The sequence below is a fragment of the Scomber japonicus genome, chromosome 21, assembly GCF_027409825.1.
Source record: "Scomber japonicus isolate fScoJap1 chromosome 21, fScoJap1.pri, whole genome shotgun sequence".
NCBI classification, from domain to species: Eukaryota; Metazoa; Chordata; class Actinopteri; order Scombriformes; family Scombridae; genus Scomber; species Scomber japonicus.
Window position 1 is genome coordinate 15,163,280 of NC_070598.1, and position 27,173 is coordinate 15,190,452.

At 39.0% G+C, this 27,173-nt stretch overlaps 1 protein-coding gene across 1 annotated transcript in view; it reads left to right on the forward strand.

The window, feature by feature from the left end:
* The first annotated feature begins 5,538 nt into the window (after positions 1 to 5,538).
* mllt10 (MLLT10 histone lysine methyltransferase DOT1L cofactor) overlaps positions 5,539 to 27,173 on the forward strand; it is a 46,033-nt gene continuing 24,398 nt past the window's right edge. The window contains 6 exon segments of the mRNA XM_053342624.1: positions 5,539 to 5,894; positions 12,722 to 12,801; positions 16,585 to 16,639; positions 19,009 to 19,118; positions 19,246 to 19,349; positions 19,917 to 20,010. Coding sequence (XP_053198599.1) covers positions 5,732 to 5,894; positions 12,722 to 12,801; positions 16,585 to 16,639; positions 19,009 to 19,118; positions 19,246 to 19,349; positions 19,917 to 20,010 — 606 coding nt within the window. The 5' untranslated portion in view covers positions 5,539 to 5,731.

The following is a 27,173-nucleotide window of genomic DNA, read 5'->3' on the forward strand; positions in this document are numbered from 1 at the left end:
AACTTAAGACCATTTTCAAGCATATGACTAAGAATTCACACACACACACACACACACACACACAAACACGTTAGCAGGAAACTGAGTAGTAGTATTCTTTTCGTGAAGTCTTTATATGAGACTCACGTTATCATTATTAATATGTATTATCGTAGTTATAGGTGACGATTGATATATAGCTGATAGTCACGCCAACCGCAAAATATAAAATAAACAGGCTAATTTTCCCAAAACACATCTGTCAGTGAAGTTCCTCATCCAGCGGTGCTTTCGACATAATCACCTCTTGCAGACTCACGATCACTGCTTTTTTTTTAAAGAAAAAAAGCTCGCAGTTTATCTGTATTGGGAGCATCTAAAACATCCTAAAACAATACTATAAAATTATTATAATTAATGAATATAATAACCTTGTATACATATGTGACTACGTCCGATAAAGACCAGGGACTGCTCGTGATGCATGCTTGTGATGTACCAGATGCCATAGGTCGCTTATTTCCTCCTTTTCCTGCGCCTGGACGTTGGCCGGGACCGGAGGGGAGGGGACAAGAGTGAGTGGCCGAGAGAGAGACCTCAAGCACGGTGGAGGTTTCTTTCAACTGCCCGCTGTGTGCTGGTAATGGAGGAGAACATGTCTCAGTCGACTCAATCACGCACTTAGGACCAATTCAGTGGCGATTCCTATATACTGTCATGTTTTAGGCATGCAGGAGATGTTGTCGCCTATAAGGGGAACAACCAAATGTCACTTTAATCTGTAGACTAAAAGCGAATGGAGTAAAGCATTTACCATTATATAATATATAATGATCCATAGTAAGAAATAATAAAACACGTACAAATAAAATATAAACCAATTTTAAAAATAAACATAAATAAGTTAACTTTTATTTTTATTATAGAAATATCGCGGGAGTTCAACTCACAGCAATTCCTGACCGCTGCAGAGGTTTATACCAACTTTTAAACATTTTCCACGACATCACAGTGGAAGATCGAGGTTAATGGGGATATAAAGCCTAACCCAATGTATTATGGCTTTTTACATTTTAACTGGAATGAAAACTTCAATGATTGAGTAAGATGGTAACATTCACATAACACAAAATATGAATTAAAGTCGTTCATTTGTCTTTCACAGACTTGCAAAACACATAGAAAGTCTAAACACTCCCTGCTGTCTCTGTGTGGGAACCAGCTCATTACTGGTTCATCTGATGAATTACATACATTTTTATGAGCCAACTGGCTATTTTTTTTTTAAAGAAAAAAAACTTTAGCACAGCAGAAAACTGCAAGAGTTTCGAGGCTCCTTCAGCCTCTAGTCATTTGTTTTGCAGGGACTTTTATGGAGACACTTGGTCAAGGAGGCGCAGGCACTTGTAAGAGCATAGACTTTTTATGACACAAACCCACTGCCCCATGCCAAAACAATGAATTCCTCTCCACCCCCCACCACCTCGGGAGAATGTGATTTTACATGCAATCCGAGCCTGAAGTGTGTGCGGACAGTGGTGGGGGGAGGGCTCCCTTCACCTTTCACCCCGTCGTGTTGGGACTGTTTGTATTTTTTCCTAGGCCCCTCTGCTACTCGTCGACCAGAGAGGAGACCCGGGGGGCTGCAAAGTGATGGGTCCGAGCGTGGTGCAACCAAGAAAGTACCATCAGGCTTCAGGTCATTTCAGTGTTTCCAACTTTTTCAGTAGCTTGTTTCAGGCTTTCTGAAACTGGCAACAAAATGCAGCTGCAGATAAATAAATGAAAAAGCCTGCAATTCACATTTAAATAGATGACTGGATTAAAAAGGTAGTTTATTCTTCTCATTGCACCCAACATATCATGTAATACTTTATTAAAAATAAATCAAATCAAATCATACCAGAATAGGCCTACAGATGGGAATGCATGGTCCATCACAACCCTAATAAAAAAAATATACTACATTTATCCGCCACACATCACCAAAAATACATGCAGAATCAGCCTGAGTGTTTAGATATCTATAAAGTCTGGTATAAAATTTTATGGTGCATGTGTTGGGTCTGCACTAAAAACTAGTAGTTGTAATAATGCAACAGGCAGACAGAGTAACTATACATCAGAGGCTGATCACTTATCACACACCCATTTAAATACACACAGTTGAAGGCACAAAAAAGGAAAACCAACACGTGCTTGTGTGTGCTGCTAACTCACTGCTTTGTCTGTGTTTTCATAGTTTCAATAAGCTAAATTGATATTCTGCTAAATCTATATAGCAGCCCAGATTGTTTAAAAAATTTTATTTATTTGACTTTGATCATATTTCTCTAACAAGGTCTAATAGGCTACAGATAGCTTATATTCTTTAACACTACCTAACAGGCGTGAAAAAAAAACTACTACTCATTAATAAACTGATTTGAGAACAAGCATATGGCGTGTGTTTGAGAATAGCTTCGAATAAAAGTCCTACACATAGCTGTCAGTAGTCATTTGTTGAAGCTTATGAGGTCAGTCTGTGAAAACATTCCTGCCAGACTACTTTAGTTTTCTGCAGAGTTCTCCCTGCAATGTGCGCACACACACGCGCGCACGCACACACACACACACACACACACACACACATACATACATACATATAGGGATATGGGGAAGGACAAAATTCAGATTTTCTTATGGGTGTGATGTTCATTGTATTCTTTGCTTATGGATCTTTTTTTTGCAATTTATAAATGTCAATGAAGCAAATAAGCTCCTAAACTATAAGGCAACATCAGACAGAATACATGACTGACATTAAATTAAGTGTGTCCTCCATTTGTGTATCCAATGATGAGAGTGTTGGGGCTGCCTGTCCCGGTGTTATCTTTACAACTTTTACACAGTCCTTATTCTGTAGAAAGAGACCACAAAACTTAAATATTTTTCTAAAAAAACTCTTTGTATATGTGGCAAAACCACACAGTGGTGAGAAGTTATTTGTCCAAACAGACAAACAGGGCCTATAGCCGAAATGCTGTTACAGTGGATTTAGAAATCCTCATCCAAACACACTTCACAGAACAACAGTTTCTAACATATATATCATCTGAAAGGACTGCTTGGTTATAATCACAGAATACCTTAAATTATATAAAAGCTCTGAGTGCTATATGTAGTTTAAGGTCCCCAATAGTTGTTTGGAGCAGACAGTGTTGCTGCAATTTTATGTCTCAGAGAAAGCTCTCCTCTGACAACCTGAGGAACATTATACACGATTCGTGCAGACTTCGACTTAATCAAGTGCAAGTTGTAAAAATCATTTGCCATTTTCAGTGTTTCAGTAGCTATATGGGCCCCTCCACAACCGCTGCCCCCTCCTTTGCCTCCCTTTGTTCTCTCCAGCTCTAATAGGTTTTCCCCTGCCACACACAATTCACTTTTTTTTTCCTTTTTCCCCCAGCCCCCCCCAACCCCTTTTAGTGCAGTGCCCAGTGTCGACTGGAGCATTTGAGCAATTTGAAATTAAAGCAAACAATGGGCAGGCACTCCCAGGGACCTCTCGCTCACCATATTACACGGAGGACGCTCGTGTGCTCTTGCGCATTATTGGCAAGTCATTACGTTTCTCTGGAAACCGAGAGCGGGAGCTCGCTCAGAGGAATCGGTGATGCAAGCAGCAGCTGAGTGCTTGGAAAAGCCTGTGTGTGTGTGTGTGTGTTCTGGAGCATCCTTGGCAACAGCATGGGGATGCTGTCAAAACAAAACTGCATATTGACAGGTCTGATATGTAGGCTGATATAAGATTTTTCAAAGTCCATTTAATATTTTTTGAAAGAAGAAAATATATTTATTCTTACTTTGAAAAGCTTGTCTAAATACGCTCATATGCTCAAAGGGCCTGCAACCTTTCTCATTATTACCATTCCTAATCACAATGAAATGGCATTATGTGAAACATACAATATTTCAGTTATTTGAAATTGATGCTGTTAATAGTCCAAAGAGGACGTACACATATAAACTATTCAAATGCATATGAATAAAAACAAACTACTATAAAGAAAATCTCTTAAAATTCCACAGAACCCTGTAATGTAATGGTCTTTAAAACTGAAAAAGAAAAAGAAAAAATCTTCTTTGCATTTTTTGCACTTTGTACTGTAGTGGACATTGTAGCATAATGGGTGTTATACGTAAGTTTTTTCCCCATTTAACTATTGTTGTCATGTTGTTTTGACAGAGTTTAGTAAAATGCAATAAAACACCTAAGCCTGACTTTTAAAGATGATTATGTGTACACATGTAAATTACATCATACAAAAATACTCTATTGCACATTTAAAACTGAAGCCTAATTGAGCTTAATAGTAAAGTGATACAACAGTGCACCAGTTGACTTTCACAGGATACAAACTGTAAATGTAGAAAACCCCCATGCTAAAGGAAATGTAGCATCTGTCCAAAATGTATTACAACTTACATGAATAAGTGTGTATGCTGTGTTGAACCATCTCAACCAAAAAGATTTTCTGTAGGACTGAGGACACAATTTATCTTCAAGTGAGGATTATTTTCATCATCAGTTATTCTGGCCATCAGTTTTTTGATTACTCATTCAGTCAAAATATCAGACCAATAAAGTAAGGGATCACTCTGCTTACCTTTATTTTAATTTTAATAAATATCCAAAAATATTGAAAAATTGACATTTGAGTTTACATATTTACATGTCTTGTTTTGTCCAACCAACAGTCAGCGAACCAAAAGCACAAAGTTTATAATTATATAAAATCAGGGAAAAGCAGCAAATTGACACATTTTTATTTGAAAAAAGGACTTCCAAAACCATCAAACCTATTGTCAATTAAAACTACATAAATCGCCGATTGACTGACTCTCTTTTAGCTGCAAATTCACCTATTTTTTGAATCAAACCAAACATATTACTTTTTAGTATTTCAGTGTCTGTATCATGTTATACAACATATTTTATACAATAGTGCAATGCCACATCTGCCACCAATGTGCAATATAATGTTTGTTTATATCTTAATTATTCTCTATCTTCTTCTCCTTTCTAATTTAATTGCATACTGTAATTGGATCTAAAGCTTCAGAAGGCCAAATTTCACTGTTCTCAATGTTGCCATGCATGTGACAAAAAATGTCTTTAATCTTAACCTATATGTTCACTAACAGTTACTGAGAACAAATTGCATGTATTAACACGTACATAGGTCTATACTACATAAGTCCTGGCTGGTCCAACCAGCAGATCAAGAGTTTCAGTGCTTTCTGTGAACACATTTTCAACACACACACACATCAGTTTAGTGGGTCGCTTTCAGTACAGCGGGTGACGTCACATCTTTGCCTACCTCCATGTTGTTACAGTGTTGACACTGAATCTTGTAAAATCAAGTGAAGTCTCATTGTTACAAAGTTTCAAACGGTTTCAAACCATCTCGGCCATGTGGAGCCAAAATGGAACATTGTCACAGGGCACGCACATATACGCGCCTTGCGTCATGACGCATTTCCTGTTCTCTATGAAGTCCCCCCCTTCTCCTCACCGCCGCGTAGTGAAGTGGATGTTTTGGTGAACAAATATCGCGTCGAAAAGGGACTTAAACACGTTTAAAACATGACATTTCGACCGTGTGCGACTTAAAGGGTTGCAGCGAAGGCAACTGAGGGCGTTTTCAGTTAAGGTTTCGGGTTATCTGTTCGTCTGTATTCCTCCGCATGTCCGCTTTCTCCGTAGATGGTCTCCGGCGAGCGTTGTCTGGCGGCGGACGACGAGTTCTCGACGAATAACATGAAGGAGATGATTGGGGGTTGCTGTGTTTGCTCAGACGAGAGAGGCTGGGCAGAAAACCCGCTGGTGTACTGCGACGGACACGGCTGCAACGTCGCCGTGCATCAAGGTAAGCGCTGGTGTTTGGAGTTAGCGGTTAGCTCGCAGGCTAGTTAGCGTCGTCTTGTTGCAAGGTTATGGAGCCTCCTCCTCCTCCTCCTCTGCCTGCCCTCAGCAAGGCCAGGCTGAGGTCAGGCTCCACTCGGGGAGCCCGGCACATAACCTGGCCTGTTTGAATTGCTGTTTATGCACACATTTCTGGCTCAGGGTCGTGCTAATTTCTCCATCCCTGTCAAAATCTGTCATGCGAGTTAGGAAGAGGTGTATCTTTCTTACTGTCAAAATATGTAAACTAATAGCATTGCAAACTGTATTGAATATGGAAGGTAACTTAGCTTTATAATTAGATATCCACACAAATAAAAAGATAACATGTACACAGTTCAAGCAGCAAAGCACATTTTATACAAACATGAATGTATAGTAACTCTGATGCAGTGCCGCCAAGCCAGTGCTTACCTCAAGTTCACCCAGATGATGATGATGATGATGAAGCCCTGTGTTTACAAATGAAGCGGCTGGCCATGTGTCCTGTGGGCAAACACTGTTTGAGGCTGAAAACAATTTGACGTGTCAGCAACTCTCAGCGCATGTATATGCATGTCAGTGTATTTACAGGAGGGCTGCTACTGACGATTATTGTCATTATCGATTAATCTGTCGATTATTTTCTTGATTGATGCATCAGCTGTTTGGTCCATGAAAGTGTCAGAAAATGGTGATGGATGTTGATCACTGTTTTCAAAAGCCTAACATGATGTTCTCAGAAACCAGATAATATTCACATTTGGGCATTTTCTTCTTAAACAAAACCAAACAAACAAACAAACAAAGACTCTTATGATTAATTGATTATCAAGCGATTAATTTTACAGTAACATGGTTTTGTTTTTCACCATTTGTGACATGGTTTGAACTGTTCAATAGGCCTGTTTGACTGGATCATGCCTGCATATTCACTAACAGTATAACTCACATATGTGGCAGGACACAGATTAAATCAAATTTCACTGTATTCTGGATTAATCTTAAATAGTTATATTTGACCCATGTGTCTCTATTTGTCTGTATAAAGTTGCTGAAACTAAAGCTAGGTAGTGCCATACCGTTTAGTATTTTATCACACTGAAGTTGCATCATATTATACCAGTCTCAGCCTGTCAAACATTGTGAGTCATGAGCCCCAGTTTGTTTTAGATTAGGTGTATTTTGAATTAACTAGTGTGAGCACTAAATAGGAGGGTTGTTGTAGTATTTTGTGACACTGTGAATATTAAATGTACTACATCAAACTTTTTATGTAATCTATTAAGACAAGGTCTGTCCTCAATAAAGTTAGGGCTTTGCTTTGCAAACTGACAAAATATTCTAACTGTGCTCTGTTTTGGATAACAGGTCAGTAAGTATCAGATTGTGAAATCACTGTTTAACATCCAGTCACCTGACACAACTGTTGTAGTGAGGTATTGGTGGTAAGAGAAAGCTTCATTCGTTGGGAATAGCAGAGTTTTTGTTCAGATGTGCTGTAGTGTTGTCATTTTTCTCGTTATCATGCACGTGACCCTTAACCACATTTCTACCAGCTTCTGTTTTAATCAGATATGACTGCCACATAACATTCAACCACAAACGTTCAACTGTGTCTGATGATTAGCTCATTTCTTCACATGCTACCAGCACACATTAATCGGTTGGAAGTTTAGTTAGTCGAAGCGAAACTATTACTGACAGGTTAGTTGCTCCAGTGGAAACTATTACTGACACAGGTTAGTTGCTCCAGTGGAACCTATTACTGACACAGGTTAGTTGCTGCAGTGGAAACTATTACTGACACAGGTTAGTTGCTGCAGTGGAAACTATCACTGACACAGGTTAGTTGCTGCAGTGGAAACTATTACTGACAGGTTAGTTGCTCCAGTGGAAACTATCACTGACACAGGTTAGTTGCTGCAGTGGAAACTATTACTGACAGGTTAGTTGCTCCAGTGGAAACTATCACTGACACAGGTTAGTTGCTCCAGTGGAAACTATTACTGACAGGTTAGTTGCTCCAGTGGAAACTATCACTGACACAGGTTAGTTGCTCCAGTGGAAACTATTACTGACAGGTTAGTTGCTCCAGTGGAAACTATCACTGACACAGGTTAGTTGCTCCAGTGGAAACTATTACTGACACAGGTTAGTTGCTGCAGTGGAACCTATTACTGGCACAGGTTAGTTGCTCCAGTGGAAACTATTACTGACACAGGTTAGTTGCTGCAGTGGAACCTATTACTGGCACAGGTTAGTTGCTCCAGTGGAAACTATTACTGACAGGTTAGTTGCTCCAGTGGAAACTATCACTGACACAGGTTAGTTGCTCCAGTGGAAACTATTACTGACACAGGTTAGTTGCTGCAGTGGAACCTATTACTGACACAGGTTAGTTGCTGCAGTGGAACCTATTACTGACACAGGTTAGTTGCTGAAGGTAAAACTATTACTGACACAGATTAATTTCTGCAGTGGAACCTATTACTAACACCATGTATATTTTTTTGTTGAACTTTAACTGCTTTGTCTAAGAGGATTATTGTTGGACTATAAGCTATTGAAATACATATGTAATTGAGGAGAAACATGTATTTTGTATATGAAGGCATTTTTAAGATAAAAAAATGATTAATTTCTAATTGATTGTTAATTTTCCTGATGATAGATCAAGGAAATGTTTTCAAATGCCCATCCCTAGTGGAAGCTTTTATTGACAAACTTTAGTTGTGCTGCACTGGGAACTATTACTGACATAGTTTAGTTGCTGCACTGGGAACTATTACTGACATAGTTTAGTTGCTGCACTGGGAACTATTACTGACATAGTTTAGTTGCTGCACTGGGAACTATTACTGACATAGTTTAGTTGCTGCACTGGGAACTATTATTGACAAAGTTTAGTTGCTGCACTGGGAACTATTACTGACATAGTTTAGTTGCTGCACTGGGAACTATTACTGACATAGTTTAGTTGCTGCACTGGGAACTATTATTGACATAGTTTAGTTGCTGCACTGGGAACTATTACTGACATAGTTTAGTTGCTGCACTGGGAACTATTACTGACATAGTTTAGTTGCTGCACTGGGAACTATTACTGACATAGTTTAGTTGCTGCACTGGGAACTATTATTGACATAGTTTAGTTGCTGCACTGGGAACTATTACTGACATAGTTTAGTTGCTGCACTGGGAACTATTACTGACATAGTTTAGTTGCTGCACTGGGAACTATTACTGACATAGTTTAGTTGCTGCACTGGGAACTATTATTGACAAAGTTTAGTTGCTGCAGTGCAAACTATTTTGGACACAGTTTAGTTGCTGCTAGCGCTGGGTGATATGGCTGAAAACTATCACGATAAAAGTGTTTCTTATCAGTCCATCGATAATTATTGATTTTTTTTAATGACCTATTTAAAATAAGGACCAGGTGAGGAGCGCCCTCATGGTTAGAGTGCATGCCACAGAATCACAGCATCCCTGGTTCGAATCCGGCCAGGGACCTATGCTGCAGGTCATTCCCCTCTCTCTCTCCTGTTTCCGGTCGGCATCTCTGCCAGCTACCATCTGAATAAAGGCATAAAAAGCCCAAAAATAAATCTTAAAAAAAATAATAATAAGGACCAGGGGAAAAGAATATTCAATTTTAACACTTTTATTGTAAACTTAACCTTCCTCTGATTTTAATCACCTCAGTTAACAATCAAGGCAGATATGGAAAAGAAATTTCAGCACAACCATGAAAAACACTCAAATAGATAAATGTACACAAGTCTGAATGAAAATTAAAATCACAATAAACTCTTAACAATTATCTCTTCAGGATTGTCCCTCACATGATTATAAATGGATTATTAAACTATTTTGACAGTAATTGTTTGGGTCACAGAGCGTACAGAACTGAGGAAACACACAACCAAACATCCTGTACTGAATTATTTGGCACAAATACATGTACATTACAGCCTCATTTAATAGTATTTCCATTAAACATGGTTATAATGAATAGTATACAACTGGGGCAAAGCTTATATATGTTTACACATTTCTGTTGAATTAAAACATGTCTCCTGTGTTTTAATAGTCCTTTGAGTCTTAGAGCCAAACTTAAAATAACAGCAAGGCATTCACATGCTGTATTTGGCATCAGTTTGTACGGCATTATGTAAAAATTGCGCACTTTATAGTGGCCTTTATTAGGAAAGTCAATCTGGTTTACAGTGTGTGCATAATAATTAAGTCAATTTCCTTGTTTTCTGTACTTTTCTTCCCTTTTTTGTTACTGCAAGTCTGGTTACCAGTTTCCTCAGTTGAACTCGGTGACCTATGAGTGTTTTGTTCCCAGGAATCTGGATTATAGCTGTTTATTCCATTGGATTATGGGCTCGGGTCAGATCAGAGATAATCTGAAAATGTGTAGAGGTGAGCTATTTAGGGTAGAGCAACTGAGTCTTGTAAGCATCAGTGAAATCTAGTTATAAATAGAGCCTGACTGGATTTTTCAGGCAGATGGTGATTTTTATATTTTAGGGTTAAAAAAAATCTAGTAACGCTGTATCACCAGCTGTTCATTGTTTACTGTTATTGTCACTGTCATTTCCTTATTTTTTCCCATATAAATGTAATATCAAGTTTGTCAGCAATTCTGTTTCTACAGTTTTATCTTGCGATTGTCTTGGCTAAAGTTAAAATAGTTGCTGCCATGATAACTTCCCAGTGTTGTGCAGTGTTTTGGAATCAGATAAGTCTTTAAATGCATCTCATTGTCTCACCGGTACCTTAAACAACATGCCTCACCAATGCTGCCCCCTCTGCTATTTTAACACAGTTTTCATCTTATTTAGGTCATACAAAAAGGTGGCATGGTTTACTATCATTCAAGTAACGCATTTAACACACAAATGACCTTACCAAGAAACTCTGTTCAGCTCTGTCAAACACTCAAACGCAGCGGACAACATTTTACTTTTTACCTTTTCCATATTACTATGTTGGGGAAATCAGTAATGATTGTGCTTTTATTTAAATACAGCTTCTTTTTCAACAGTGCAACAAGCTTGGCAACATTAATGTAATGCAAACAATTATTATTCATCCCAGAATTAGATTTAAATTGTGGTGGTAGCTGGTGTAATTAACTAATAACTAAACTTACTGTACACACACACACACACACACACACACACACACACACACACAGGCTAGCAAAAGACTGACCAGAGTTGGAATTATTTGGCTTTTGCACACTCCCCCACCCCACCCCCAAACTTTTGTCCCAGCTTCATTCCAAATTTAAATTTATGTCCTCCCCAGGCTGACGGGACGTCCGCTTAAGCCCTGCATGCTTGTGCTATAAACTTATTTAAAGAGTTGGGTCTCCGAGATTATGTTAAGAACATAGATAGACTTGCTTATCAGAGTTAATTTAAATGCATCAGTTTTGGACAAATTTGTGCAGAGGTGTTCATGATATTGACCATGTGTGATGTCCATATCTATTCAGCCAGCTGTCTTCTCTGCACGAATAACAAACAACTATAGAATCCTCTCATCATCTTCTTGTTTTGTTTCACTGGCAGACTACAAACCAACATTAAATGTGTATGTCACCGCCCACTGTACTGGAGTGTGTAACATCATTCCAAAAATAAAAAATCAATATGTGGCGGGCCACCACGAATAAATGAATGCATGTATGAGAAACCCTGTTTGTTGGTATTAACAATGAATCACCAGTGTTTTGTGGCTGTCCTGCAGTATAGTAAACTATGTTTTGTGGTTTTAGAGTGATCAAAAATCACAAACAACAGCAGTGTGGTCAATAATCAGATTTTAACACTGCATCCAAACAGGTTCAGTAACAAGTTTGTCTTCTGGCATGTGTAAAGAGTAGTGGGGAGTAGAGAAAGTGATGTTTGTAAAGATGTTATCAGGTGTAGTCAGTTTGGTGTCAGCAAGGTTTTATTGTCACTGTGTGAATGATTCTGTGCCAGGATCTGAAATTAACATCCACCAAGTGCCAAACATGGGGTGGTTTTCTGTTTGGTGAGTAAATCTCAGAAGGTTGTCTGCCACAAAGATGGGTAAATGTTTGTAAGAAAATAGTCATGTAATCAAATATCTGGCACAATGGAGGTTCAGAGGATGTTACTCATTTTTGTCCATATACAATATAGACATGCACACTATGTGTTTTTCTCTGCCTCTCTCTTTCTCTCAGGCAAAATAACAGAAATCCTTCATAGTGATGGAGAACTTCAATCATTGTAGACATTTGTTTTTGTTGGCTAACTTTCTTGATTCACCTCTAAGATACAACACTGTCTTTGTGTTTTCTGTTATTATACAGATTGGCAAAATGAAAGTCTGGATCAGCAGTTGTTGCTTATTTTGGCATTTTGATATCTTTTTTTATACCAAAAACAAAATGTCTTTGTACAAGATTGTAGCACATTGATTAAATGTAAAATACTGAATGGACTGTACTTGCGTGCTTTGATAATTAATGTTTATTGGGCTATTTCATGGAACTTTTACTTTGGTCTCTTCTTTAAGTTTGTATTCAACATAATACCTTATTGTCTCAATGAAATGTACTGAAACGGATTTTGTGACATAAGAGGGCAATTTATTATTTTAGCTGGTAAAAAATACGCTTGGCTGGTAGATTTTTCCAGTCCACTTGGCAGGTGAGTCAAAAAGTTAATTTCGGACACTGAATAAAATGCAGCCTTTTGTTGTGGTTGCAGTGACTGACCCTGCTTTATTACCCTCTTCCATTGCCCCTCCCTCTCTCTGCAGCCTGCTATGGAATCGTGCAGGTGCCCACTGGTCCATGGTTCTGCAGAAAGTGTGAATCTCAGGAGAGAGCAGCCCGTGTGGTGAGTCACACAGTCCATCCATTCAACATTTATGAGTAAACTCTGGAATAACAAGTCTGGGACAGGCGGTCTGCCAAAGATGATGGACCCCGTGCTTTTAAACAGCACTGTTATTTTAATGTATGCCAAGAAAATGGTGTTGTATCATCAGTGTGATGGTAAAAGGACTTTGAACAAATTAGTTCTCTCCAAATAATACAATAGTTGTTGAAGACATTATCTGAAGAGCCACTTCTGCCAATCAAACTGTTTGCTATGATATAAAAAAATACCATACTAAGTCAGTTAATTTCTCATTCTAAATATCTATGCAGCTTTGCAGAAGCTTCAGTATCAAAGAAACTGTAACTACAAGATTCATGTTAGGAGTCTGCTGTCCCGCCTGTCACTTTTTGTGGAGCAGCTGCCCACACCTGCAGGATTTTCTGTAACATGTGCCATCTCCTGCTGTCCTTTGCCCAGAGCATGTCTGTCCACAATCTGTCTTTTCTACCCGTTACCATCACATTTCACCAAATTATCTTTTAATCCTGATTGAAAAGCTCTATGGAAGATTATTGTAACAGCTGTTTGAATGAGGATAATTAATGGTAAATGGTAAACACCAGTTGTGTGTGTGGTAAACATTACGCTATCCATTTTCCACCATAACAGCACAGTAAAATGTGACTGTCCATGCAGGAATGTAGCTTGGGAAAGCCCTGAATTTCAAGCAATTGCTGCAGGACCTGTGGGCTGACCTGCTCTGCACAGACATGTTAATCATGTCACTTAGGAGTGGAATTGGGCAAAGAAACGTCCATATTTTATGTATCCCCTCTGTGGAGCTACAAGATGGTATGGCTTGCTGAGTTTCAACTTAATATGACCTCAGCAAACTCATAAAGACCTGTCTAGATTTTGTCAGCGCAAGATTAACTTGATGTAGCTGTTGATACAGGTGTTTGGTTTGACCTGCCTTCTTGCTGTATTTATGTGTGTGTGTGCACACGGGGCAACACTTCTCCTGCAGTGCTGAAGCTGGATCACTTTTTTCTAACCTCTTAACCTGATGAAGGAAACCAGCTTTCTTGTTTTTGTGACAGTTGAGTTATTTTAGGGTAGAAAATCAATGCTTTAATGTGTACATTAAGTACACGTTAAGGCACTGAGTGGAAAATCTTTACATTGAATCTGAGTAAAGTATTAAACGGCCAAGTTTCTTTCACTGTGAAGGAATGTGTGTACAAACTTGTTTGTCCAGCCAGGCAGGCTGTGCAACAGACTGAATCAGATGTTGGGTGAGATGTTCCTTTAAAAAATATATAAGACAAATACTAGGGCTGTGCGATTGCCTCTAAATTTCAAATTGTAGATTGTCATTACTCTAGATTGCCAATACACGATTAAATTGGCAGGGGGGGGGCACGTGTCCTTGGCATGTTTTTTGGTTTTTGTTATAGTGACATTATTTTTAATGTTTTGTATCACATGCATGCAAAAGTGAGTGACTGCGCTGCGCTCCTCACTTCAAGTCGCTGTCATTAACTTTTAACCTGCAACACTGTAGGAATTTATGAAAGCCCTTGTGTGAACATTTCAATAGTTACACATTAAAACAATATTTATTGAACGCCCCCGAGGCATGAGCAAACGGGCTGTGTCGGTTCGGATCAAAGAGATGCGCCCTGTTACTGTCAGTACAGGGCTGGCTGGCAGTGTACCTTGCGCTGAGAGAAGAGAAGAGAAGAGAGAAAGTGGATTGTCTAACAGTCATGTATTTCCTCTAGAAATATCTCTAAATGCACAGTAGAGCGTTTTTTTTGTGTTTTTTTTTTTTTTTTTTCAAAATTGCCTTGATAAACAGCAAATTGCCTGGCAATCCTCCAATCGCCAATATACAATTTGATCATGGATCGTACCAGCCCTAAGAAATATACACATACAAAAGTGTTTAAAGGAGCTGCTATTTATGTATGTGAATGAACTGGCAAAGAGTTACATTATGCACAAAGATGACTTTTAACTAGTGAAGATGGTGCATTTCTGAGCCTGATAGAGCCTTTTCGAAGAAATATGTTATAAAGTACAACATTTTACTTGCATAATGTTATTACAATGGAAGAGGGGATTGATCCTTATTTTTATCAATCTGCCAAATAACACTATCATTGCTTTACCCGAATTCAGTGGTCTGAATTAGAGCTGCAACAATAACTTGACAGAAAATAGATATGCAGCTATTTTGATATTTGAGTAATTGTTTGAGGGTTTTTTGTTTGTTGCTGAAGATTTGCAGATTGTGCCTTCTCAAATAAGAGGATTTGATGCTTTTCTGTCATGCATGATTGCAAACTGAATAACTTTGGAGTTTGGACTGTTGATCAGACAGAAAATATATTTGAAGATGTCACCATGGTCCATAACAGGCATTCCTCTATATTCTGACATTTACGAGGCAAAATGATTGATAAATTAATCGAGAGAATAATCTGCAGATAAGGAAAACTGAAAACAATCATTAGTTGCAGATCTAATCTTAATCACATTAACCTATGGAGTTTGTCTCCAATGACTCTGTGTTGTTTGAGTTTTTTTTGTTACAGAGGCATATTTAAAACTGATGTTGGAGCGTCTTTGAGATTAAGAAGTAAATGAAAGTTTGTCATCTCTATGGTTCGAAAGACAGATTGTGAAGAGTAACAAAAAGTGAATGGCAGTATTTAAGAGAACTGTAAAGTCAATAACATAGTTACAGTAATAGTATAAACAGTGTTTCCCTAAGGATTCACACTAAACTGAAAATAAGTGGTCCACCTTAAACATCATCCTTTTAGTGAGCCTGGTCAGGTTAGACTTACCCATTATCGCTAACATCATGGTTAACTCCCTTCACTCCAGTTTGGGATACAACAGATGAGACGTTTCTTGGTCTACACAAACAGCAGCATTTATTAACTGGCACACTGTAGTTTGTATGTACGCTGACTGACAACTTACTACTCTTTTTTTTTTTCTTCTGCTGTACTCACATTTATCAACATTTTTCAGCTGCTCGCTCTTTTACACTAGCTACGCACACACATTACACACTGCCCTACTCCTTACAGAAGCTACACTACCAAGACTTTCCCAGGTAATGATACAGAGGTTGACTCATGTTTTATTATAGCGCTGTACAGAGGCTGTTGAGCGCTGTTGATTTCCGAATGAATGGATATTTGTCTATTGGTTATTTATGGCATTAAAAGAAAGGTATTTGATGGCCTGGTGGGCTGCTAGGCCTGTACACTTATAGGAGAAACACTGATGTAAGGATATTTGAAAACAGAAAGATGCATTTTAAGATATGAATGTGGAGTAGAAACACTCTAACTTTCTTGTTGGTGAGATGTGAAGTTTGACATGGAACAGATAAATAGTGTTGGGTAAAGAACGAAAGAAATCAGAAATATAAATCTCTTTGTGTTCATGTAGGTTTACAGATTACACACACGTGGGTGAGTGGGACAGCCAGACTGAGAGCAGCATAAACAAGCGCTGGAGGGCCTGTGTTTGCTGATACATACAAACAAACACACACACACACACACACACACACACACACACACACACACAGAAAGAAACAACCTTAGATGAGTGAAGGTGTTTTCCTGAAGAGTTTCTGGCCTTGAGCCCAAGTCACCACCACTTGTCAGTGTTTCTCACATGTTGGCATATTTGTCATACCTTTGTGTTGACCTCACTGTAAGTAGATCATGTTGACCTGACGTTCCTCACCGACCGTTTGCTCTTTACCCACAGAGATGTGAGCTGTGTCCCCACAAAGATGGAGCCCTAAAGAGGACAGACAACGGAGGTAGAATCCCACTCAGCTGTGCACACACACACACACACACAGACACACACATCTGCGGTTAGCCTCTTGTGTATTTTGTCATGTCACCGGCAAGTTTAAGGGGTGTGAGCGTGCTGGGAGAGTTATGTTGCTGTTTGTTGTGTGTGCTGCCTCTCTGTACCGTCCTTGCCAGTCCATGTTTTATGAGTGTGTGTGAGTGTGTGTGTATGTTTATGAGGGGGCGGGCCAGGATGGGTATAGTGCATGGCCTGTGAGGAGTCTCCTCTCTGGGTTCATTGGGAGGTCAGCTTGGTGGAGACTGTAAATATTCTGTGTGTGTGTGTGTGTGTGTGTTTTGAGTCAGTCAGAGAGAGGCACAGCTGTGGGATTGTGTCCAGGCCTGCAGGGAGGCATCATGACAACACTAACACACACCGTTTTACTACTTTCTCTTTTATTTTACCCTTCCCATGACCTCTCTCTCTCTCTCTCTCTCTCTCTCTCTCTCTCTCTCTCTCTCTCTCTCTCTCTCTCTCTCTCTCTCTCTCTCTCTCTCTCTCTCTCTCTCTCTCTCTCTCTCTCTCTCTCTCTCTCTCTCTCTCTCTCTCTCTCTCTCTCTCTCTCTCTCTCTCTCTCTCTCTCTCTCTCTCTCTCTCTCTTTTCTTTCACCATCTCTTTTCCCCTCCTCTCCACTATGGTTTCTTTGCTCTTGTCAGTTCCTTCACTCGTTGATCTGCGTGGTAATTGCTGTTATTTCAGGTGGGACAGTAATAAAGCAGAGCAAAGGGAACAGTCTTAAATAAGTATCTGATCCAACTTTTCAACATATAATAGTCAGAGAAGGAAGAAAAGACATAGAGAGACTCTAATAAAAAATAGCAAGTAAATTTTAGTGCTCTCATTAGTTAAAACATTATGACATACAAAACACACCGAAAGGTTTCAGACATATTTTGGAGATAAGCAACAGGTTCACTGCACAAAAGTAAATACCAAGAAGTATTAAATATATTGCAGAGGTATGAAAGTTTTAAATTAGAGTTGAATTTGTCATTATACTGACTGTTGCAGGTAATGAATCCCATGTACAGTGAGGATGATGTGAACTAAATCTGTTTTTTTTTTTACCGTTTGTTGTTGTCATGGTTTTAACATGGTTTATCACAGAAGCCCATAAAGCCATTATCAACAACTTGACAGCCCCCCCCCCCCCTCCACTCCCTCTTTCACTGTTTATTTGAATTTGTAACACATCACAAATTTATAAGCAAAATTTAAGTTCATTGTCTCGACACACTGGACTCGCAGAGCTGGGGAAGTTCGTAAAGGGGCTGCTTTGTTGAGTGTTTTGGGGGGTAAAAAGTGTTGAATGCTCAGTAAGAGGAGGAAAGCGGTGCCACTTTTATAGTCCTGTTTTATAGGCCTCTTCCAGATTCTTGGAGGGACTTCAAAACAACAAACATGCCCCCAGTTCACACCCGCTGCCTTCTCTCTGTCCCGCCCTCTGCCCTCCTCCCCATGTCCCGCTCCCAGGTCAAAGGCAGGTCAGGGGTTTCAACTGTAAGTTTAAGCCTGTTTTTTGTTTCCGCTATGGGGAAAAACAGACACCTCCAGCGTGGCAAGAGACTCCCACCTCCATTTGACCTCCCGTTCACCTCCTTCAGCTCCTCCTCAGATCCTCGTCAATTCTGCTGCCACTCTACTGTGGCCCGCTGTCATTCTACAGCCCCTAGTTTGTCTTTGCTGACAGGCAGCTGTGTGTGTATGTGTGTGTGTTGCTTAGACAGATTAACCACCAAATTACAAATATTATGATTCGTTGCTCTCTTTTTTAATTTTTTTTTTATTTGTGTCAGTGTAACACAAAGTGCAATTTGGCATATTAGTGATGGGTCCAGATTATGTTTAGTCCACTGAGTTTTGACCAATAAAATGCTGCGTTATCGCTTCTTTTTAGTTCTGGTCCATTTTGGGTTCACACTGACATACTTGACTTGTCTCACTGACTGAAATCGACTTTTGCTGCACTTCATTGAGTCTGAAGGCTTTATTTTATCTTCACTAATGGTCACAAATGGCTCGTGAAGCTCAGTAGGAAATATCTGAATATGACTATCAAAACTGTACTTAATTAGACTGGACTGGAAATGTATCTAGTGCGATATGATGTGATTGATGGTGATTAGCTGTCTAGTTTTGGTTGTTTAGTCCACGAAACACAGAGGCACACCAAAATGAGTTACAGTACACTTATATGGAGTTATTGTAGAGACTTAATTCTGCTGGTAAACTGAAATGTTGCCACAGACTAGCTTCTGATGTCCTATATGTGAGTGATGTCTATGTTTTGTGAATGAAGGCTGATGGTTGTGCTCTGTTTGATGTTGCAGGCTGGGCCCATGTAGTTTGTGCCCTTTACATACCTGAAGTGGAATTTGCTAATGTGTCGACTATGGAGCCCATAGTACTTCAATCTGTGCCACACGAGCGATATAACAAGGTAACAAACTCTACATCTGCACCTTTGGACATGCTACAAAATTACTTAAACATTGTATTGTGTGGTTACTAATTAAAATGTGTTTTCGTGTGTGTGTGTGTGTGTGTGTGTGTGTGTGTGTGTGTAGACATGTTATATCTGTGAGGACCAGGGAAGAGAGAGTAAAGCAGCCACTGGAGCATGTATGACCTGCAACAAACATGGCTGCAGGCAGGCCTTCCATGTCACATGGTGAGACCTGTTCACATCACTTTCCCTTCACTGCACAAAGCAGGAGAGAATTTCTTCACGCGTTCATTCAGACTCATGTGAAGACTTGTAGATTTGACACACTGTGGAAAATTATAACAGCAAAACTACTTACTGAGCTACCTTGAATACTAAGATTCTGGTGTCTTACAGTGATTTAATCACTTACAACTATACAATATTAAACTTTTTCACTTACTGCCAGGATGTTATGTGATCATAAGTTTTCTGTGACTGTTTGTCTAATATCACAGCTTGGTCTAGAGGAAAACCTGGATTTTTCTCCTTCCCTCCATGTGTTTCAATCAGCACTTCTTGGTAGCATGATGCTTATAGTGGTACAATTAATGTTTCTCTCTCTCTCTCTCTCTCTCTCTCTCTCTCTCTCTCTCTCTCTCTCTCTCTCTCTCTCTCTCTCTCTCTCTCTCTCTCTCTCTCTCTCTCTCTCTCTCTCTCTCTCTCTCTCTCTCTCTCTCTCTCTCTTCTTTTTTTTCTTTTTTCTTTCTTTTCACATCCCTTTAATTTTCTGTCCGCCACTCTCGGCCACAGTGCCCAGTTTGCAGGACTGTTATGTGAGGAACAAGGATCGGATGCAGACAATGTAAAGTACTGTGGATATTGCAAATACCACCACAGCAAACTGGTAAGTGTCCCCTTAAATGTGTTATACTTATACTATACACATAACCTACCTTAAGGCGTTCAAACTACAACTTCACACACCACTAAACTGTAATTAATCTTAACTGGGAAAAAAAAAAGTCTCAACCTTTTTCTGAACAAATTTGATTAGGTTTGTGTTTTGATTAGTTTAAAGTGATTAATCATTGACTCTGGTAGTTTATGAAGGAGACAGCTTGTGTTTTTGTAATTACTGTGAATACATATGTTTATTATTTTATTCCTAGCACTTGACAGGTCTCTCTCACTAGCTCGTATTGGACTCATGTATACACTGTCTGTCACTGTCTGTGGAACTGAGCGCTAATCTCAGTTTTGTTTAGTCAAAGTCACTCAGACTGCTGTGTGTGCATCGAGGGGCTCGTAGTAGCTACAGTGTTTGCTGCATATGACTGTATGCATGAAGGAGGCGTGACTGTTAACAATTTGGAAAAGGATTTATGTGTAACACTCACATAATGATTTACCTGTAACACAGTAAGAAACACTGCATCTTGTAAAAATGTTTTGCCTCTGATAGATGACTCACTATTGTTCATCCCTTTCCTCTCTCTCTTCCTCCCTTCATCCCCATTCTTCCCCTCAATATCTCTTCTCACTCGCTCTCCCTCCTCTCATCCTCCTCTCTGTCTTTTTCCCCAACCGTTCTTCTTTCCTACTCAGCCCTCTCCCTCTGTCAGTCAACTTCCTTTCTCTGTTTGGCCCTTGCCCTCTCTTCCTCCATCTATCTTTCTCTCCCATCTGCTTCCTCTTTCACTGGATTCATCACGCCATTTCTTGACTTTCTTCCACCTGTACTTTACCCTGCATCTACCCCTCTTATTCTTCCTCCCTTCCTGATCCCTTTAATCTCTCAGACAGTGGCTCATCTTCCCTTCTTCTCCCTCATGTATTGGTCCTAAACCCAGACTGGGTACTCAGGGTTGTGTTTGCAGGTGCTGGACGGGGTCCTTTGAGCCTGGTTTTCTCTGCAAGGTCAAACAGGGCTAATCATTATTTATGTGTTTTCAAATTCTTTGAAAAATACAGTTGCAATGATTTGTTTCTTAAGTTTCCAACTGACCTGTTAGTTAACCTTTTCAAATGTTTGGTCAGCAGGTGTAGTAGTTAAACTGAACATATGGCTTCAATGATAATCAGATGTTTGATGAAGAGCTTTTTCAACCCTTTTTCAAGATAGTATAGAGCTATAAAGTAGAGTAATTATAATGAATTGGAAAATATAAACATTAACTAAAGAAAGAGAGAAAATCAATCTTTTTTTGTCTTAGTATTGTTGTTTTTTGAGATATAGAAGAGGTTCACAGCTAAATGACAGATTACTGCTTTCTCATCCATGATCAAAGTGCATTACACCACCTCAGGCATCACTGCTTTCAGACAGTGATTTTACATTCATATAATATATTCAATGTACACATTTCCTCCTGGACAACTTCTCAGGTTTACAAATCTGGCCATGCTTTAATCTCTGATAAAGCAAACTTGAAAGGAGATATGTTTTCATACATTGACTGAAGATACCTCCTGTTGTGCTCCAGGTTTTGTTCCACCTCTGGTTAACAACCTTTAATACATCAATGCATGTACACACACAGCATCAGTTGGGAGAAGGACATAAATATGAAAGCCAGGAACGTGACAGACTGATTTCTGTAGCAGTGGTAGGATGGAGAGACAGGGCAGGCTTTATGGTGAAAATGCACACACCGATGACATTTTGCAATGTTAACAAACGCTGATGGAAAGACTCATGCTGTCATATTGATTGTGTATGACTGGCTTTGGATGCTGGGGCATAATGTCATTAAACCGGGATTGTATGGATGACAGGAATGTACGAGAGGGAATCAATGATATGAAAAAAGCATGTTGTTAGCAGAGTGGGTTTCATACAAACACCACTTGATGGATGTTTACGCCATGTAATGGTATTTGACTGGACTCAGTCAGTTGCCAAATGTAATTTTCAAACTTAAATTGTCGTGTCGTCTGGACTACAGTGAAATTTCTTTTAGACTATAGATTTAATCTATTATATGTATGAATAATTTTTCCCTTATTTCTAAGAAGTGTAAAAGCTTTTCCAATCAGTGTTTGTTGCACACAGCGATGTCTGGTTTGGAGCATTGTCTATGACAATGATTAGCAAAACTTGTTGCATAACTGGTCTTCAGCAGCAGAACAGGGTTACAACTAGGTATGGGCCAGTATGAGATTCTGACGATATGATAACCTTAGGCAAAAATATTATGGTTTCACTGTATTATGATTACAGCTCTAAAATGTGATATTTTGTCGAGCATTGTCAAGATATCGCACAATCACTGAAATACCGTGTGGTCTCGCGAAACACCCGCACAGCACATCTAGAGATCTGTGTGTGATCGTGCTATATTTCGACGACGTTTACAGCTTTAGCAATAGTTTTAGTGGTTTTGAAACCGTGGTATACCTTGAAACCGGTAACCGGCCCATGCCTAGTTACAACACAGTTAAGAGTAATATTTGTTCAATTTAAAATGTAAAAAAGCTTAAAATCTATCCTACAAAAATCGTTTTATATATAAGGAACCCAGATGTTGAGGCTTTTATAGTGCTACAAGTTAACCATAATCTATATTTTTTGGTAAATTGGAATAATAATCAAATTTTTACAAAGACATTTCTTGTGCACATCAGTATGAATAGTAAATTATAAACTCTATATTGTCTTAAGGTATAGTACATTGGCATGGAAATCCCAATTTAGATTTTTTTTTTCTTCAAAGAGCTCTATGAGCTTTTTGTGAGGCCAAAGTCCAAAAGACGATTTATCCCCCAGTGTGCCATGCTGCCTCTGGGAGTCAGTTTTACATAAAATGCCAAAACAAACAGCCTCTGGTCTTAAATCTGTACTTTTGAATACGGGCTGGATAAACACAGGCCTTGATCTATGCCTGGAGGTAATCTGGCTGTAATTTGAGGATGTAGTTGTTTATCGCCATGGCAACATGCACTATGAGCAAGTGCAAGCTGGCTCGGGCTGAGATCGATCGCCAAGGCCCCTCGAAACTGTCCCAGGATGCCTCTGTAGATCTTGGTTTTGGCAAAGCAGTTAAAAAAACAACTTCTTACCTTTTGTGTAGTATATTAATGGTTTAATAAAACCTGTGTTCACTTAGTGGTTACTTTTGATAATAGTTTGAACCACCACACATTTTTGACCACCTAGTTTATTCCTATAATCACCGTTTTTTTGTAACCAATGCTCATATCAATGTCTTTTGACAGTTTTTGAATTTTGAGTTGTCCTTGAGTTCAGTCAGTTTATTTTAGTATTTTTTGTTTTTTTAATTTTTTTTAATTATTTCTTTTATAGCTAGTTCTTTTTGGGTCTAATTTTTAGCCTCTTTTTCTGTGGACTTCATCCAGTAACTTGGAGTTCCTCTTTACCTTTTAGCGAAGGAGCAGGGGCCGTGGTAGTAGGTCTCAAAGCTTAAGTGACTCTTCCTCTCAGTGTATGGATAGACCCCCAGACAAGGACAACAAGGTAAGACAGCCCTCAGCTCTTACCCTCTCTATGCCTCCCACCTACGACTGTGACTCCACCTGAAACATACGCCCTCACTGTTACACGCTCACACTATGGAGGGACAGTGAAATACACACAGTTAAACCAATGTTTTTCTGTAAATTAACAAGTCAGTGTAAATTAATTGATTCACTATAAGACAAAGACCCTGCAAACATACCAATAAGGTTGAAAGCTTTTGAAATGGTTGGATGGCTCTGAAAGTGATTTATTTGTTATATAAAATATGACAACGTTGGTAGTATAAATACATGTCCTACTGCAAAACATCAATATTGTCTTTCATTTCCTGTAACAAGGCATTGAAAATCACAGAAATCCTTATATGTGATGTCCAAGTGTGTGCTGAAATTGTATTTCATAGACCCAGCAGTATTTGGATTGGCTTTTAGCAGCTAATATGACTGCAGCCCACCTATACCCACCAGCGATCGCAGCCTCTAATGAATGCTACATTAGTGTGAGTTAATCAGTCACGCCTGTTTGCAGAACATGTAATCACAGGCTGCGTAAAATCAGAATTTCTGTTCCACTTTTTGTTTTTCAGAACAGAGGGCAGAGAGCAAACTGAATTTGCCCTGAAGTACACGGTTGAATTAAACGTATGATTCTCAAAAAAAAAACCCGAAAAAAATGATGTTCCATTAGTCATGAATATTTCTGATGGTTGATGCTGCATCTGATTCCTCTGTAGGTTTGTAACCGATATTCGACAAAACATAGCTGGACGTTATGTGCTAAATTAAACACATACAACTGTCCCTTTACAGTCGAGCTGTTGTAGAGAGTGCGTCGTTTTCTGTTCACTGTCATTGATTCTCTTCACCAGACTTCCCAACAATGTCCTTTATAGACCGCTCTGAAAATGCATCCAACTTCACTCTCTTTCAGGAGGTAGAGACTAGGGATGTCCCGATATGACTTTTTCACTTCCGATACGATACCGATATTGTAGCCTTGAGTATTGGCCGATACCGATATCAATACGATACGATATAGGCACGAATCATACATATATTTATTCCTTATTTTGTTGTGTGGAATGTTAGAAAAGGCTTGATAAAGTGATGTTACTGTTACTGATGTTGTAGTGATATAACAGAAAACAATAGTCAGCAACAGTAGGTATAGGAAAAACTGACCCATTTATTATTAACCAATTGGTTACATAAATTTTAACCTTCAACATAAATAAAAGAGTATTACCTCAACAAATCCAATAAAAACAAAATGTTATATTTAAAGTGCAAAATAACCACTGGTAACCAACATCATTATACAATTGAATAGAATAAATTAAATTTTAAAGTGCAAACAATTCAAGTTCACTCCAGTTTTTTTTACTGTCAGCATATGTTGGAAACAACTGTGGGCAGGGACAAAAACAACAACAACAACACAATATTGTCCACTGTCCAACTGCTCTAAGTTAAGAGTTCACACAGCTCCAGTTTCACTGACTGACTGTGCCCAAAACAATGTAGTAATTACTCTTAGTCTTCACTGAAGAATAGAGTGTAAACACAATAAACATATCACTCTAATAACAAGAGCATAAAACAAATAATAATCAGTCAGTGCTGACTACCCTTACTACTCCTCCTCCTCCACTTTCTGCAGTCCGAGCATAATGTGGAGATTTTTTTTTTCACGCGAAAATCCTCATGTTCTTTTTTGTGGTGTTTTTTCAAATGTGCGATGAGGTTGGTTGTATTGAACCTTTCCGGTTCTGTCCCTCCACGGGACACTTGCGCCTGACAAATGTTGCATTTAGCTGCAACGTCTTTGTCCGAGTTTACAGTAAAATACTTCCACACAGCCGACATCACTACACCTTGCTGCAGGCACACACGTTGTCGTTGTTGTGATCACGTGGGCTGTGCATGCTGGATCAGAGACGCTCTTCTTCCGCGGCCGGCACCAACGTTAATTAAGGGGCATTACCGCTACCTACTGTGTTGGAGAGTGATCAAACCAGAGTCACCTATTATTATAGAAGTGCTGGAGCGGTAAATGGACAGCTTATATCGGAGCGTTTATATCGGAGTTTTTAGATTCAGTCCGATAAAATCCGATATTCACTTTTTTGGCTGATATCGGACTGATTTCCGATATCAATATCGGATCGGGACATCCCTAGTAGAGACCACTGAAGAAGATCTCAATATCTTTGTGAAGTCAGCTTAATGGAGCACTGATAATAACGAACAGGGTTGTCACAAAGTGCATTACAACAAACAAAGGATGCTCATTCGATAAAACAGGCTCCAGCAAGAATGTAACGTGCTCATGTGCAGCAGTGCTTTTGTTTTTCTACATGTGTGAAAATGTCATGTTCAAGGGACATTTTCCTCTTTATTAACAACTTTCTACTGTTGTTTCAATGAAGGTGAATCACAGTAGAATCACTGTCTGAAAAAAATGAACTATCTTCTAATAAGTCATCTAAAATTTCCTGTCTTGAGCCAATATTTACTTTGTTCTACATAACACAGCTGTACAGTGCACAAGTGCTTCAGTCAATAAGTGCATTAGTAAATCCAGTTTAATTTAGAAAGGATACACTTGATTTAAAAAAGTAACAAATACAGTCATAGTTCCTTGGAATTGGCATCTCTTTGAAGTAGTAAAGCGGGCTCTGTTAGTTTTTAGCTAAAAAAAACCAACACTAGAAGTATATTGGCAGCATGTTTTCAACACATGCTTTATTTCCACAGGTTTGGGCTAAAATCTGTTTATAGCACATCAGTAGAACAACTAACAGTGTTGATGGCAGTTAAAATAAAGCAAAGATGAGAATTTGACTGGGCTGCATGTTACCATCACACATCTCTCACATCTGCTAAATAATTAGTTTTAATCATTATAGTGTGTATAAAATAATACCATAGTGCAGTAAATAAGATGTTTAATTGATGAATGATTTTGGGGGTGTAGCGTGACATTTTGTTAGCTTCTAAGAATGAGGAAGGAAGATTGAATGGATCCTTTTTGAAAGTGTCTCTGAAGTCGGCTCCGCCGTTATAAAACGAGAGGAAGTCAGCCCCATTTTTTATCAAGTTTGTTTGTGTCAGCTAAATGGCGTAACAAGTAATTGCTCCACTTCCACTGAATGAGGTGCTCATATTCTAATGAGATGTTGTGTTTATTTTTAAAACCTCTGTTTATGCAGACAGCTCAGTTGAGATTTTGTTAATGATGCCGTGCCAAAAAGCCTTTTGATGCTTTGAGTCTTTTCCCGCTCTTTTTTAGGGGTCTTTTTTGCAGTTGCAGTTAGTTAATTGTTTTCTTTTTGCAGGGCGATAGAAGCATGAAAGAACACAATAGATTTTTCATTGTTTTCATTCACAAAAGTAATTAGTGGAATCCAAATTGAGAATTTAGCCTGTTGTAGGACATTTTATCAGTCTGGTTGGTCATTGTGTGTGACTGTGCCAGCTTCAGGATGATTGTGTGTGTATTTGTCCACATACTATTCAAACCAACTGCCGTGGCTTTTGTTAAAACTGCCTAATCCCCCCCCACCCACCCCCAACACACACACACACACA